Source organism: Oreochromis niloticus, linkage group LG7, assembly GCF_001858045.2.
Source record: "Oreochromis niloticus isolate F11D_XX linkage group LG7, O_niloticus_UMD_NMBU, whole genome shotgun sequence".
Lineage (NCBI taxonomy): Eukaryota > Metazoa > Chordata > Actinopteri > Cichliformes > Cichlidae > Oreochromis > Oreochromis niloticus.
In genome coordinates this window covers 54,897,036-54,914,125 of record NC_031972.2, presented here as the reverse complement: position 1 = coordinate 54,914,125, position 17,090 = coordinate 54,897,036, and the positions used below count along the sequence as shown (strand labels likewise).

The window sequence follows — 17,090 nt, the reverse complement described above, 5'->3', positions numbered from 1 at the left end:
GTATTTTTTTATTATCAATAACCAAACATAAAAGATTTAGGCGAGCATCCCACAATAAATTGCAGTATTGAAGAACTGCAGTCGGTAGCAGCGTTAGCCATGTGGTACTGCTGATGCATTTTCGTCCTTTTATGAAATGTTCTTAGAAGACAATTTTTAGAACATATAACTGACTTTTATTGACCAGATTTTCAGTTTTTAATCTTACAGTCACTTACGGAGCTGATCAAAGTGTGTGTCCACGCCATCTGGCCCAGGGATGGAACACACAAGTCTGGCTTTGAGGAAGGTTGTCCATTTATTGGTCAGACTCCTCAGCCCACCCACATCATTCTGAAACACAACCACACACACTGTAACAAACCATCGTCGGCAGAGTGCAGCTGTCCAATGCGGCTAAACACGAACTGTAATTAATAATACACATTTGAGCATGAACACTGTAATCCAGCCAATGCGGTTGGAAAGACAACACACAGCATCATAGACTGACTCAGGTTTCCTTCACTAATTATGAAAATAAACAGGTGAACCACATGCCTCTGGAATACATTTGCTTGTTTAACTTGCACAAAGAAGACCTTCAGTCAGGAGTAACTGAAAAGTGAAAGGAAAACACTGAGAAGGGTGAAAAACATAAAAGGAAAACGAAGGAAGGGGAAGTGCAGCGTGATGAAGGGGAGAATTCAAATGCTGATTAATAATGCAGGTTTTACTTTAGCATATGAATTGCTGTTTTAAATTGAGACCTTTGACTGAGGTATGGTAAGAGGGTTCAAGTGTACCTCCTTGTCACGCATTGAAAACTTAAAAGACCCCCCTTGTTAAGCTTAGCCAAGTGGTGTAGAAAGGGCTGTTATGGTTTAACACACAAAAAACACACTTATGCTTAAGAGACCCCCCAAAATGTAAGCACTTAATGGGGATCTTTCACAATGGTGATAATCTTCAAAGAGGATTGATGTAAGGAGCTGTCATTCACAATGCAGATAATGAATATGAACCAAAGTACAAAGTACATGAGAGACACATGGCTCAGAGAAGAAAGGGCCGTAATTCAGACGAATCTCCTTCCAGTCTGCTTTACGGCTTATTCTCAAGTCATAACCACACTGAAAGCTGTTTTCTAAGAATGCAGTCCTGGATCGCGCATGCTAATATTAAACTGCCATGTCACCTAGTTCCACTTGGAGAACTAATTGGACACTGTGTTATAATGCCTGGTCTGTTACATAGAGTTGAATCTTTTGATTTCTGGATTTTGTCACTTATTGGCTGTTTTCTGTTTGGTCTCCATGTTTGTTTATTTTTTAAGTATAGGTTGAGGGCTTGATTCTTGTTTTGATTTTATTTTTCATCCTCACAGTTATGTTTAAGCATCTTTGAAAAGGTGATATATTCTAGAGCGGGTTTGCTATTTGTCCCCTATGTTTCCTTTTCTGTGGTTTTGAATGATTCATTACTTACTTATTCATTACTCATTACTTTGTTAGTTAGTTGTCTCTTTTTTGTCTTGAGTTTTACTTCCTCTCTTGTCTCCCTCTCTTGATTGCCTATATCCGTCTAGTTTGCCCCAGCTGTCTCCACTTCTATAGTCTCTATGTTGATATATTTCTTATGCACTTTGTATTTATGGACTTTTCATCAGCCATAATAAATGGCTTGCTTTTTGTTGTGTTTAGTCTGCCTCTTGCGACACACCGTGTGGTGCACAGAGAGCCTCAGATCATGCATCTGCCCCGCTTCTGCCCACAGTCAGCGGTGCAGCTAAACTTATAGTTGTTTTGACGTGCTGTCAAACAGAACCTAAGTGGCAGTGACACATTATCATCAAAGGTCTTTCAGAAAAGAAATTATCTATATTGACCTCAGTGACTGACTAGGTAGTAAAAACACAGCAAACATAAGAATTACAACCATGATTTACTGCTCCAGACAGAGTTGGATGACGACAAAAGAATTGGGAAAAAATTGGGAACGGTTCCTCCCAGCCAAAGATTCACACCCGATCAGGACACCATCTCTTATTTTACAAAGTCCTATCGACTTCAGGCTGTCTTTTCAAGCACCAGTTCTCTGCTACTACCACATCACTACCTGGCCCTCAGCATCCATGTACAGCATCATACTTTCTTTCATCGGCTTTGCTGTCGCGCATTAGTTATACTGCACCATCCCCTTCACCCCTCCACCATATATCTCCTACTTTCCGCACCTCTCTCCTGTAATATCTCACCTTGCACACACGAGCCACTCGGGACAGGATGCTTTTGTCGTTGCCTTCCCAGGACACCTCGCGGAAGAAAAAGTATACTTTATCATCATCTGGATTGTAGGTGTCTGCAATGGGATGAGCAGCTATAAACCTGGCCTCTGAAGACACAGAATGGAGAAGACAGAGGAAATAGCATTAAAATGAGTCATAATGGTCTTGGCATGAACTGCAGTCTTAAGGTAGCATTAAAACTACACTTAGCATGTGTTTATTTACAGTCGTCTTCTATTTCTGCAGAGAGATTTGATGTATTACTCTCTCTTTACTAAGTGTAAAGCTGAAATGGGCTGAACATAAACTGCACTTAGGTACATGCAGCAACTGTAAAAGAAGATTTAATTGACTTTAAAAGCAGTTTTGTTTAAATTTACATGATTTTCAGTATGTCAGGCAGTATCAATTGTGCATCAGTGCAGCATAAAGATCCTCTTACACACCCTGGGTTAAACATTTGATTTATATGTGAGCATCTATGACAAGTGTATATGTCCTGCATATAAAGTCTTTGTTACTTTTTTTGGCCTCTTTGGGACATGAAAGCAATCTATCAACATGAAACTGACACAATACTTCTAAATGTGTTAGCAAACATTTAAAAACTGAATAATGCAAAAGGAAATACCTGCTTTGGTTAGACACAATGCTGATGCAAAAGCTGACAGTAAAGCAGAAAAGCTGTGAATGCAACAATTGCAAAAGAAGATACAGCAGAAAAAACTTCAAACAGTCCAGACATCTGAACGGAACAAAAGAGTTGGGAGATAATTCTATGTCTAAAATTTTTGGGATTGTGAAAAATTAAAAAATAAAACTGTCAAGAGCCTATGAATAAGAATATATTATGTTTTATGTGATGATCCTGTGTGTATGTGCAAAATTTAATCTGTACACTTGCTAATTATCAAATGGATAATTAATACTTACAATACAGTTAAACTGCAGAAAGCATGTTTGCATCTGAAAATTACTGGAGGGCAAATAGGTTATTTTTGGATTGATTTTAACTGTTCAAGCTACTAAGAATTATTAGTAAGCACAATTTTCAACTGCATTTACGGCACTGGACACTGTATTAAAACAGTAAGTGCTACATATGATGTAGGAAAATAGCAGTGAGGAGAAACAACAGCATGTTGCCATCAGGAGGGAACAGGCCCAAAAGTTTAAACGTTACAGTGACATTACATCAACATTAGCTCAACACCTAGAAGCCAAGCCAACCACTAGAGGGTGATTCCCCAACTGGAACGGCTTAATGCATTATAGCTAACACATGGGACAGAAGGTCATTGCTAGTCATGAAAAGATGTTCCACTGAAACACCGAAACACTCCAAGAAATGGGAAAACGAGACGGCCGCCCTGTGTCGACACTCACTGTTTACACACACCGACAGAGAGGGAGAGAGAGAGCGAGAGAGCATTACTCCAAATATCTCTGACTGTGTAGTTGTGAAATGTGGATACCATGTGTAAGGATTTAGGTCCTAGTGACAACTGTTGATACATGACAGTCCATCAGTGGCTATAAAACACTGCAAACAGGAGATGACGCATGCAGAGAAGGCCACTCCTCAGTCCCCAGTGATGACTGTGCATACCCCTGGCTAACATGCGGTGTGGCTAGGACTGTGAACTTTGTGGCACACTGTAAATTCCCCCATAGGCGTGGTCCCGGCTCAGCTATGGCATCCATATAAAAGTTCCAGCTAAATGAGTAAGTGGGCTGTTTCCTTCCCTCTGGAATGCCAATAACCATCCTGAGGGCACAGAGAGGCTCTTTGTATCAGTAGAGAGGCCAGAAGTTATGAGAAAAAGCAATAACAAGTTTGGAGTGCAGTCAGCCTGTTAACGTGGATGTGTGCAAGCATGTGTGTACCATTGATCCAGTAGTCTTCAGAGATGTCTGTGCGTATGTAGTGTTGGTCAGGAGGAGGGCCTAGGGAGCGTGTGAACGTTGTATCTTTGCCCAGGAAGTCTGAAGATGTGCCCGCATACAGGTACTGATCTAAATAGAGGCACAGTAGACTTAGAAAACAAATCTTACAGCTTTTTTTATATATATACAGAGTAAGATTTCAATTAACATACTGAAACAAGCACATGCAAGAGACACACTTGTTTGTATTTGTCTGCCAAGTAACTTTGTTGTTGCTGCAGAGACACGTAAGCTTGTGTCTTTCTTGGCCCCCAAAAAATAGGAGAAGAGGGCTGACAAACAAAGAAATGAATACAAATTCATTGCAAATAACTGAGTGAAGTGAAGCGTGGCGCTCTGCAGCTATAAAATTCTCACTCAATAAAAGATAAGGCAGGTAGAGGACTGCTTTGTACAATGTCACCTATGTTATCTTACCTGTGAGGACTGATGTAAATGGCTGCAAGGGATCAAAAGGACATTTCAACCTGCCAGACTCCTCTGTATTAGACAGCAGCTTCAAAACGCCATCCTGAGAGACAAAATTAAGAGGATTCACAAACGTAAGCCTATTTATCAACTCTAGCCAAAATGTTTCCTGTTAAGATCCACTCATGCCCACTTTACCTTTTTGTGGCCAGTGATTTCAATGAATGCACAGGTGGGGTGGAAGGCCCCTGTCCCACAGGCATAGACATGTGTTCGGTTGTAATTGTGAAGGACCCTGATAAAATTTGCACATTCCAGCTGGAACAAGCAGGGACAGAAAACGAACATGTATGATGTACACTGGAAAGACTGATTGAACAGGTACATATAGTAATCACAGAGACTTAAAATCTATAAATTGAATGGCTTTCTTTAGAAACACTTACATTTTCATTTTTGCCAGCCAGTTTGCACATTTCCACGTTTTCCTTCAGAGCAGCCCAGTGAATCTAATAACCGATAAATAAATCAGAAATATTTCACTTCTTACAATATAACCAGAATGTGAGCATTCAGCTTCAATTTACAGAAGACCTGTTACAGTTCTTTACAGTTTATATGCTATGCTAAAATATTTAAGTTGTAAAGATTAAAACGTTTTATTCGTGACAAACATTCCATGAATAACTGTTACTTTTTGAGAACATCGAGTAAGATACAAGATTTTCTGGATTTCTTTTAGATCCTTTAACCTGATTCTTTTTTAATGAATCCTTAAAGTTAAAAACAAAAGCAGACCCCTGAACTCTCAGACTTTTGTTTTCTTTGTATTAAATAGTATTGCATTTCATTTTATTTTTATACTAGTTCTGTCAAAAAGAATGCGTTAATGGAAATGAATCCGCCATCACGCTTAACACGTTTATAAATTTTCAAGCGATTAACATATCTGAAGCGCACAATGACTCAAAATACCTGAAACTTTTCTGTGAATATATATATACATATATATATATATACATATATATATATATATATATATATATGTATATCAGCGCCGCCGAAAATTAACGAGTTAACGCTAATTAATCCACATCACGATTAATAACTACACAATTTCCCCTTCATCTCTATCCATATCTAAATAACAAATGGCATTTTTACAGTATTTAACACCTGTAGGTGTTGTGGTAAGAGATTAGCTGAGGTACAACATCCAGCCTCCCTTTAATGTACGCCACCATATTCATACATGTGTTATAACAGGCTTATGTGCTTAGCGTGTTACCTCCACTAAATCCTACCATGGAGTGCTATCCCCAAACTTATTCATGGCTGAATTATCATACAGAAAAGCAGTGTTACAATACGATGTGCTGACCGAGAACAGTGTGCCTGTGTTAGGGTTTTAATTAGTTTTGGATAGAGTTTCATGTGATGGCTGACCTTGTTTCACCTAGTAAAAATGAGTGATTTACTTTAGCATATATAGTTTTTTAAAGACTTAAAACATGTGGCCCTCTTTATAATAAGAGGTAGAAACACCTGGAATGCTTGTGAGCATCATAAAGCCCTGACTTTCAGGGGCTTTTAGTCCCAATCCAGGTATGCGTGTTCAGTAATTGATAAACACTGAGTTTGCAGGGAAGATCACATTCACTGTCAAGGCTGATCTCACAGGGCTCAGAGGGTCAGACTTTCAGTTCATATCTCTCTGGCATCTATATTAATGACCCCTAGAGGCAACAGAAATGCAACACTTTAAGAGCAAGACTAAGAGTTAAAACAACCAGATAAAGATCAAATAAACACACTGTCTTCCCACCAGTGGATCAACCTCAGCTGCATAAACACACTAACATCTACAAACGTTAACATATGGCATCCATCCAAATGCATTTGTGTGTTTGTGTAAAGTCTGAGCATGCACACTCCATCAAATGTGTACATACCTGATGTATGTAATTGTGTGTGTGCTTCATGCGTGTGGGTGGGAGCAAGGACTCTCTAAGTTGATGACCCTGACCTTACCAGACAGATAACTTCAGACTGCTATTGACTGAAAGGTCAGTGTTTCCCTAAAACAATACATAGCTGAGTGCATTTCAGGAAAATCCTAAAGGAAAAAACGATTCTTATCGCCCCACTTAATGGCCAAACAGGTAGCAGCTAAATGTTCCATAATGCATTGTTCACATTAACACTAACAGGTCAGTTAACGTGTGTGAAAGCTTTAAAGTTACATTTCTTCAAGTACTATAGGGTTTTTAAACCAATACTGACGTAATCTTGTTTTAGTTTTACAAGTGGTCCTCGATATTTTACTCTTTTATCCTCCACCCAACTCTGCTTGTTTTATTGTTTGTTTGTGGCATTTCAAACAGGAAGTTGGAGAGTGCCCTCTGATGGACAAACTATGCAACATCAACACTCATTACGAAGGTCGTGTATCTGGTCTCTTCTTTATTTTTATAATTTTCATTTTTTGTCTATTATAAATGCTAATACAGATATATCGGCAAACAGCTAATATCTATAAATATATTGACCCTCCTCATATATAATTCTGGCTCTACTTAATACCCCTGTAAATATATTGACGTGTACCTAAATAAATGTCTACATTATAACAAATGGCGTGAACAACTGCAAAAATAAGCACTGTTCTTTACTTATTACAGTATCTTGTCGTTTTACGTCTGAACCTGGAGTATTCTTTATGCCATATTTTATTTACACATGCATACATATACCATACCTTTGTAGGTGATTCAGCCAGATTGTCAGGGTCAAGCAAGTAGATGTGGTCCCTGGCTCCCAACAGAAGACGACCCCTCTCTTCATCCAACAGCAGCGACTGCGAATGAAGGCCATTGGAGGGACTCAAAAACAGAGATACACTGCCCACCTGCAGCAGTTCTGTCCCAGTATGAGAAAGACACAGACAAACACATTAACAAATATCTCCACTGACATGTAAAAAGCAGTATCCTGACTCAAATTAAATTACAGTGAAAAAACACATTTTAGCAGGATTACACTGTGGGACGTAATTTATTCTCTGCAGTTTAAAACCAGTATAATCCCAAAGACAGTCACTGAGATGAAAAAAGGCTCGACTTGAAGTTGTCTAATCCTGTTTAGCCACACATGCTCATAAATAAGATTTTTTTTTTTCAATTTAGATAGCATAGTATCTCAGGAGGTAGACTTTTAGACAGGAATACCTGTTGTTCATCCATTACACAATAGTACAATTTGGCTATTCACTTGTACATTTTTATGCAGTACATGTACTGTTTTTATATGAAATTATATATACAGTTTGCTTGCTTTAGATCTGGACTCGCAGCTTGTAAGGTCCATAGGTTTCTGAAAGCTGAATATGGTCGACATTTTTTAGCTCAGTATTGTGTCTTTGATCTCCATCAGAGGAACTCTCTTCTATCACGAGGCTCTTTTTCAGCGCACCACACTTGCCACATGCCTTGAGTAAACACTGGCTCAGTGCAGAGGAGTCCTGTGGGAGTCACTCTGAAAGGATTGACACTGTGATTACCCTCTTGGTAAGAATGATTGGAGAGGTTACCAACCTTCAATATTTGAACTTTTGGGACCCCTGCTCACCACACCATCTCCCTTAATACCTCCCCTTTACTCAAGCTCTCTCTCTTGCACACACATACTGAACCCCCACATGCTGATGTATCTCCCTCCTACACACATATCATGCCCCAAACAGACTAAAACTCACAAAGAGATTAGGCCTGCTAGCCCTTGGTGTGGTGAGCAGTAATCTGTTCTGTAAACACACAGCACTATGAGCCTATTGAAGCTTAGCATAGTTTCCACACATTTCTTCAAAGAGGAGCGCCCTAAACACCATGAAAACCTCTTGATTAGCTTAATTATTGGAACTCAATGTTGCTGTCATGCACACAGTTATTTGAGTAAGACATCATCAAGCTTTAGACTTAGATACCTCTTTAGAGCTGTAAGCAATGCCTGAACCTGCCCTTTCTCACATGTAGCACACAGCAGGAGGTCAACTGCATCAGACACATTGTCACTGCTAAAAATACTTCATATGGTGAAGGGTAGGGGTGTGCAGGATGCAGGGCACATCACACCCATATGCTTGCTATGATTTATCCAGACAATTATCCTGCTCAATTCCCATTTGAAATCAAAGACTTTGTAGCTACCAGGGTAACACGTTCATTTATTGAATGATCCATCTGGTCATTTCTGTTCTCACTTGTAACTCCACCAGAACTTGATTATGGTGAAACAATTACAGTCTCAGGAATGAATATGCAATGTAGGATGCCTCTGGTTTCAGAATATTCAGAGGGGCATGGCAGACACTATCATATTTTAGGTCAGACAGTCATATTGATTAGAAGCTAATGCTAAATGTTCACTAAATGAAAACTAAAGTTCTTGGGTTTTCATTTTAAAGCAGTTGGTTTAGAGGTACTCCCTCAATGAGGGATTTTTACTTTTTATAATTTCACCCTTTAGTCATTGAATCTGTATTTGGGCTTAAGTAAAGCTGATGCGATGCTGGAAGTGAATTCGCTGCTGGGTGGTGTTGCTTTTGAACAGTGTCCACTAATGAAATGATGACAAGAGGAGCAGGATGCATGCACTTGGTTAAGCTTTTGTTGTTTTTGACAGATTTGTCTTTGCCTCAGTGATTCTCACTGAGAGAACCAAATATGGATATTGCTGTCAAATAGCCATTCACTTTTGAGAAGATTAAAGTAGTACGTAGTCAAATTAAAGGCAATCAGAGTACATAACAAGATAAAGTACTTTACTTTACTGGCATGGAAGAAACATAAAATGAGACAAACCGTAGAGCTAAATACTAGGCTAACTGCTGAAAAAACAGTGTCCACAGTAATCCTTATTCCTGCAGCTACTTGCATATGTTTTTGTTGGACACATAGGACATGCATATGTATCTATTTCCAGCCATAGTTGGTTTTAGAAGCCTTGACCAAAAGACCAAAAGCTTTTGGAGGTTGAAGTCAGAGTGAGTTCACTTTCAGGTCACAGTGGGGATTCAATTTTATGGAACAAAAGTTAAGTTAATTTGTATGGTTCCTTGTAGCTGATACACAGCATGAGGGATGAAGACTTTGAAGTAAAGTTTGCACTCAGGTTTAAGGAATGCAATAATCTAACTTCCTAACTTTTGGTGGCACAAAGCAAACACACTTGGTTTATGCAAAGCCACATACATGGACACAGAGCACATTTATAAGATCAGATAGTATCCATGCAGCAGACTGATGGATCAGTAAGTGAGAAACCTTTCACTCTGCTTCACGTTTATGTGCTACAGATCATTTACATAAACTTTACAAAATTCTCTTCTCTTCAAGTCACATTCAAGTAAGACAAAAAAGATGCACACTAAAAGATGGAAAGATGTATGACAAGAAAGAAAAAATGAAAAGATAAAATCCTATGTCAAACAGCAATATTGTTTGAATTAAAACAAACATCAGCAATATTTAGTTCTTACCTTTATGGCTGAGTTTGACCCTGGGGACACTCTGTTTGATGCTTGCTCCAACAGGGAGGATGGCCAACAAAATCAGTCCAAACAGTGTGACCCCTGGATGGAATAGTGCCATAAACCTCTTCCCTTTGCCTCCATAATTACTGCCAGACAAGCAGAACATAGCCCCAACCTCATTCCAGCTCTGATTGCCAGAGTCCTCTTTCTTCATACTGTGTGGAGTCATCCTGTAGTGTTTTCACTTTGTGCTTCTCTGCAACCCTGGAGGGAGAGCAGTGTAAAGAGTCAAGCTAGGGAGGAGCAATCATAAGTGTATGAGGATGCAAGCAGTCTCATCTAACTCCAGAGAGGGGGTATATACACAAACTTCTGTGGCTGTTTCGCCATGGAGCCCTACAGGCATGTCCCCTTCCTTTGCCCATCCTACATCAGCTGTTGCTTGTCACCGGCTCTCCTTTTGTTTCGCCTTTAAATCTGTTTGCCCCAAACAAAGGTCAGACTAACAAAACAGTTGCATTCTACTACTTTTCATCAGGCACGTCTCCGCTTTTCTCTCTCCTCCTATATCCTTTTCACATGGATAACTCAACTTAATTCTTTGCCTTAATGATACTTGCCAGTAGTTTAAGGATTGGTTGATGACCCTGTCACTTCCTCCTTTATACCATGTAAAAAATGGGCCATGCCCTGTTTAGGACGTCACAATCAATTAAAAATGCCCAGACATTAGTTCACATTCTGAAAAGTTAGCTGTCTGACTAGGATTGAAAAGCTGTGCTTTTAAATAAATGTGTGGTTTAGAATAAGTAGCAGGAGCACAGACTGTTAATCTTTTAAGTTAAAAAAGAAGTAGGGAGGAAAAAAGGCAAGAACTAAAAATTAACTAATTACTTGTTATATTCTGAAAATCTGTGTTTTAATAAATTAATATTTTTTCAGTGGTATTCGGACACCTAAAAAGGGAAGCAGTGGAACTAGTATATAAAGATTTGTCAGTGAACCGTGATACTAATTTTCCTTCTTAAAATTAAAGTTGCTTGTCAGCACAATTCATACAATACAAGATAATATTCAGATTAACTTTACCACCTCAAAAAGAGTGTAGAATCATACAAAATGTTTTTTACACACATTGCAGCTTCATGAAATCTGTGCCCTTTATTACACCGTTGATGCATTCATTGCATCTTCTAAGCACAGACTGAGTATCGTCCCTGTTTTTAACCTGCATTCCTGCAGATTCCACAGCCATTAGGATACTAATTAACCAGACTATTGATGGAGAAATTAATGAATGCATTGAAAGAATGCCTCCCCTTGAGACCTTTTGCCGCCATCATTACTTTCCTTCCACCCAATTTCAGAAAGCACACATCAACCTGTCAAGTGACAACATAAACAATGTCAAGCTAAAGCTAGATTAGATATGACATTCACACTCCTATATCTCTAATGTTGGCAGCATGTATGCTCCTTAAAAGTCCACCACATACAGAGAATAGCCATTTGATAATGTGTAAGCAGCACCTGAAAAAAAAAGGTGATATCCTGAGTAAATATACTGACCCGGGTCTTTACCCATCGATTTGTACTGCAGGGTAAAATGTGAAACAGATATTAGGTGTTCAACTACAACTCAGTTAAGTTTATTTGATTTCTTTCTTCAGTCATCTGATGTTTAAAACTGTAGCTCTTTGTGCAGAAACAGGGGTAAGCGGCACCCTTCCAAGTGCCCCATAGCTTTAAAACGAAGAGGATTAGACTCTGATAAACAGACTGGTGTTTATTTAGGATGACAAATTGAGACGTGTTCACACCTTCAGGGTTAGAAATACAGATATAGAGCTCTGCGTGATGGATGGGCAATCAGCAAAGAGAGTGAGAAAGTTAGGAGGTTAAAATCCATGTAGTCTTTGCACTTTGTGAGCGACACTGATAGTGCTGATGGTGGAGCTTATCCTCCCTACAGTATTTTCAGGAGAGCAGTGACACAATTTCACTCAAGTGAGAAGCACTTCAGTAATGCATCTCTCTTCACAGCTTGAGTGCCCACATCTCTCGGCAGCCCAGGCATGTGCAGCACCCCGCTAGAAGAATGACCCCCAGGAAAAGAAAAGTACAAGTCTTGGAAGAAAAACTAAAAAAAAACAAAAAAAACAAAACCAACCTCAATTTTTTGAGTAATAGATGACACACACCGGAGGAGGAATACCAGCGTAAGTCAGTACTTTGAAAGTGTCAATAACGGAAATGAAAAGATAAATAAGGGAAAAAGTGCGCAAGAGATGTGAGTAATGGGGGAAACAACCTTCTTGTGCCATGTAAGTTAAGCTAACACCCCTATTTCCTGGTGACTAGAGTCCTTGTTGTCTTTGGCAGCATGGCCAGCACACAGTGCAGGGTGTCAGGAGAAATAATCCTGATAGAGATGGTGACAGATTTAAAGCTAGCAGCCAAGTGCTCCTAGCTTCAGATCTCTCACCAACACAAAGCACCTTTAAATATACTGACTCTTCTGTTTCGGTTTAAACAATACAGTCTTTACATGCCATAAAACATCTACTCAGTATTATCAGTGAATCTAGAAGCTGACATGCTATACAAGAATTGTAAAGAGAAACTAGCTCAAGTGAATGCACAACAGAAGTTGCCAGCAGTCATGAGAAAAGAGCAGATGGTGAAGAAGTGCTCTGGCTATGGGCATGCTTGCACCAAGACCACCCCTAATGAGGCATTTAGCAACACCCAGGTGCCCTGTAGAGTACACTATTATCTAACTCCTCCATCTCTACAGGACAGAGTGCATTATCACAGCTATTTGTCTTTATTCCCTGACCACAGGCACTGACCTAGCAGAACAACATAGGTAATTGTTTCTAGTTCTCAAGACATTAATTGTTTTTCTTGGCAAGAGTCAATCATCTTTTCTTTAGCCTTGCATTCAAGCAAGCATGCAACCGCCCCCTGTGTGTGAGCTAATGTCTCACAGGAAAAATGCTAAAAATACAAACTACAAAGAATATGGAAGAAACATTACATTTTAAAGTGGGTTTACTAACTATAACTCCAGGTATAGATGGAAGTAATTAGGGAAATACATCAATGTTCCAAAAAGACAGGAATCAGCCTTACGCTTCGTGTTTTAAATAAGATGTCATTTCTTTTATTTTTATGTTAGACTTTATGACCAAATGAAAATAACAGTAGCAGGTCTGTGTCCACAAGCTGTCAATAATTGTTAACATTATTCTGGATACAGATCAACCCCCCCCAAGCTAGAATACATGCTTATAAATTAAAGCTTTTGGGGAACTTTCATAGTATAAATGTGCAAGTTTTTTGTGTAATTTGTTTACTCATTTTATTAAGTAGACATCAAGGCCACAACCTGTGATTCATTTAGCATTTTAATCACTAACGTGATCCCACATTATCTGACTGAAACCTAATATCTAACAGCGCAGCATGTGCATCTCCTGGGAAATTAGATATCGCTCCAGAAATTGAATGCAAAATAAATTGCCAAAATATCGCCTTACATGCAACATTTAATCATCCAAAACATGGCAATGGAGACAGAGATGGGCTTTGAAGTTGAAAACACTGTAGTAAATTAGTCCCAAATAATGAAGGAATACACAGTGCAAACCATGCTTGGTAAAGATGCCAAATACTTCTCCATGCAACAGAATAGGGTTGATCCCTTACTAGTAGGAAAGCCTGGATTTCCTGAAACTGTTACCTTTAATTATATCGTATAACTTCTAAAATGTTTGATTACCAAATCTCTCACATAACTACACAAAATTAGACTCTATGGACTCCAGACAGTTGATTCTACTGCCCTGGTCAATGGATTTAAGTGAGGATTTCCCAGAGTAAATGATTCAGGCCTTAATTTAAACCGTATAAACCCATTTAAAGCACCATATGCAAGTAAAAAGCACCACTTGACAATTACACTTTGCTCTAAACCACTATGCATGAAATCTGTGAATGGAAATGCCTACAAGAGGACATTCCAGTTGAATTCCTTCCGTTCTGGAAGTGAAGAGTACGTCTGTGGGGAATACCAAAGAAGATGGATTAAATTCCAACCCTGAGGTCCTGTCTGTCTACATTTTGTCTGTATCTCAAAACACTGGAAAGGGAACACTCCTGGAGGCTGCTGGTATGGAAACCAAATACACCAAAGCCAGATAATATGCTCCAGCACCTGTTATTAAAGACTCACTTATTGTTTACTGTTGGTCTTCAACAATAGAAGACAAGGTTCACAGCTCCTCACAACCACATGCAGTTGTCACAGAGCCAGCTCAGGTCTCCTGTCACACACAAGGGTTAATGGAAAGCTGGGAGGAAGCAGCAAGGAGTGATACTTGATCTATGGTTTAACTCGTCAACAGAGAAAATGGCAATTAAAAAACATGAGGTGAAAACAAAGCCAGGGAATATGTAAAAGAGAGAACAGTCCATGTAACTGAGACGGTTGGATGAAGATAAACATACAGGTAGTTTTGCTGATAATTGACAACAAAACAAGTAACTCTACTCACTCAGGACAGGTCATGACGCCGGAAAGCCACTCAGAATCTGTATGAGTGCCTGCATGTATGAACAAATGTGTGCGTGTAAGCTAATACCATCCTGAGGGAGGCAGATGGGAGCAATATAGGGCATGAAAACAGTGACTGACATTTGTAAGTGCACCCACTTGTATCCTCATGGCCTGAGGATATAGGGGTACACCCATCTAGACTACGCAACAACTCTTCTCAAGACCAAACTGTCATCTACACACTTGAGAAGTAACCGTATTGTTCTTTGTAAGTGCTGGAAAGACTCTGTTATGCAGTTTATCTCCATATGAGCCTAAGCACAGTTCATTTACAAAGTGGGGACACAGAGAGGCCGCAGAAAGACAGCCAAACCGAGCCAGTCAGTCTGTCTGCAAGTCACTGGCACCTAGCTGTTGTAGACACTCTAAACATACTAACATCACTGCAGTAAATGTGTCTTCCCAGTTGCTTTGTCTGTCAGCACTGAGGGATTTTGCAAACATGAGCATATTAGGTCAGAATAGTGTGCAGCATACAAGTATGTTTTAATAACACTTTCCACCCAAAACCTGTTGAGTTTTGCGAAAGACCCCTTTCAGGTTTTAGTTTTCATCACTGTCCAGGAAAAAGCCTCAGCATGAGACTGCACCGACTTCTGACAGAGCTCAGAAGTGTTGCTGTAGGCCATTTAAAACACAGCTCAATATTGATGCTGTGATTGTTTTAGAGAAATGTTGGATTGGTCCAGACATGCCACATAGGACTGGAATGAATTAGCGCACACAGGAGGCTCAACTGTAGCACGGCATGGGAAGGGCATTGATTGGCATAGCAAACAATGGAATACACCCCCTTAACCAGTCCAACATAGTAACTTATTTTCTCACATAGAAGGTTTCCATCACAGCCGCAGCAGTCTTGAGCCTTCCCCATTCCCGGCCAAGTAAACATGGGGATGTGTGTGTATACAGCAGTGTGTATGTGTTAGGTATGCCTGACAGCATCTCAATGACGCAATGTTTGGACACTGTTTAAAGGAGAAAATCAGACAAGATTTTCTGTCTTGTCTTTCTGTCGCCCAAGGCAGAAGTCATTTATTTACCTCAGTCATGCTGATCGAAACCCCTGAAACACTGCCAGAGAAATCAATGCATCCACACAAGTGCAAACTCCCCTCCCTCCCTCCCTTGTTTGCCTCTCTCAGAACCACCAGATCCCAGTGCAAAGTTAGGTAAACCTTTAAAAACAAAATATGGGGAGAGTGGACCAGTGAGTCAAAAGAACTACATCACTACTTGTTTTCTTTTCTGCTGGACTGTAAACCACTAACATACACAAACACAAATAAATGACCTCAATGAGGCAAATGTGTCCACTTCAACATTTTACTGTATGTATGATTAATTCAGACAGTGGAAATGTACTTGGCTTAAGTCCATATAGTCACATTCAGTTTGGGGGCATTTAGAAGTCCCACACACTCAGACCCCCTCCCCAAACACTGTGCAAAGAAACCAAAAATTCTCCCTCTTACCAACTTCTCATATATCCATATACAGTCTCTGTACTTTAAACGGTCTATCAAAAGAAAAGAAAACAATTAATAAACTTAAATATCGATTAATACGTTTAAGTTTGTAAATCCAGCTTAATAAAATGTACAGATACACATAAAACGGTATACCCTCTTTAAAACTCTGCAGTGTTAAATTATTAATTTAAACTCTACTGTGGTCCACCTGACACACGGTTATAACTTGGTGTAGATTATTACCCTCGTTATTATTATGGTGTGTTCCTCACCTGCTCGCTCGCTGACTTCGTCTCTTCTCGCGTGCAAGTGCACCACATGAATAGCAGTGTCTCAGAAAGTTGTCCGTTGCAAACAAACAAAAAAAAAAAAAACGACCAAAAGTATGACACTTGGCACAACCTCAACCCGACCGAAAGGAAAGTGGATGGATAAAATGAGGTCTTCCTGCAGATATTTCCACTCCCTGTAATGTTAGTTAAACTGAAAAGCGCTCTTGAACTCTTGGTGCACTGCGTGTGTGTATTTTGGATGACTGGGTAGTCTGTGGCAGTACGCCCCGGGAAAGACAGACGGCAAACTCCCAGTTATGCTGCTGCTGCTGCTGCTGGAGGGGAGGGGCCCTCAGCATCTGTACCGCCGTCCTTTGGGCGCTCCACAGCTTCAGTTTCATCCCTCCGAAAGTGCTCAGAGTATTAAAGTTACGATGGGCCTTGATAACGGGTATGTACTAGCATGATCAAAAATGGCTTAAAACTGATCTGAAAAGCATTCATACCCATGACTCACCAATCACAGCTCGTGTTGCTGTAAAACATGTTAGTGATTATCATGTGGTATTTTATA

At 39.7% G+C, this 17,090-nt stretch overlaps 1 protein-coding gene across 4 annotated transcripts in view; it reads right to left on the bottom strand.

Annotated features, from left to right (window-relative positions):
* Positions 1 to 16,818, bottom strand: part of sema3d (sema domain, immunoglobulin domain (Ig), short basic domain, secreted, (semaphorin) 3D) — a 28,685-nt gene extending 11,867 nt beyond the window's left edge. The window contains exons 1-9 of one of the 4 annotated variants that reach the window (XM_019361541.2): positions 16,488 to 16,818; positions 10,158 to 10,415; positions 7,380 to 7,540; positions 5,068 to 5,130; positions 4,820 to 4,939; positions 4,631 to 4,724; positions 4,154 to 4,282; positions 2,237 to 2,373; positions 219 to 333 (exon numbers count right to left, since the gene is read on the bottom strand). In XM_019361541.2, coding sequence (XP_019217086.1) covers positions 219 to 333; positions 2,237 to 2,373; positions 4,154 to 4,282; positions 4,631 to 4,724; positions 4,820 to 4,939; positions 5,068 to 5,130; positions 7,380 to 7,540; positions 10,158 to 10,380 — 1,042 coding nt within the window. In that variant the 5' untranslated portion in view covers positions 10,381 to 10,415; positions 16,488 to 16,818. Of the gene's footprint in view, positions 1 to 218; positions 334 to 2,236; positions 2,374 to 4,153; positions 4,283 to 4,630; positions 4,725 to 4,819; positions 4,940 to 5,067; positions 5,131 to 7,379; positions 7,541 to 10,157; positions 10,416 to 10,521; positions 10,607 to 16,247; positions 16,269 to 16,487 lie in introns of those variants that run through there. The other 3 variants (XM_003440576.5, XM_025909318.1, XM_025909317.1) reach the window with 3 other exon arrangements.
* Positions 16,819 to 17,090: the final 272 nt, after the last annotated feature.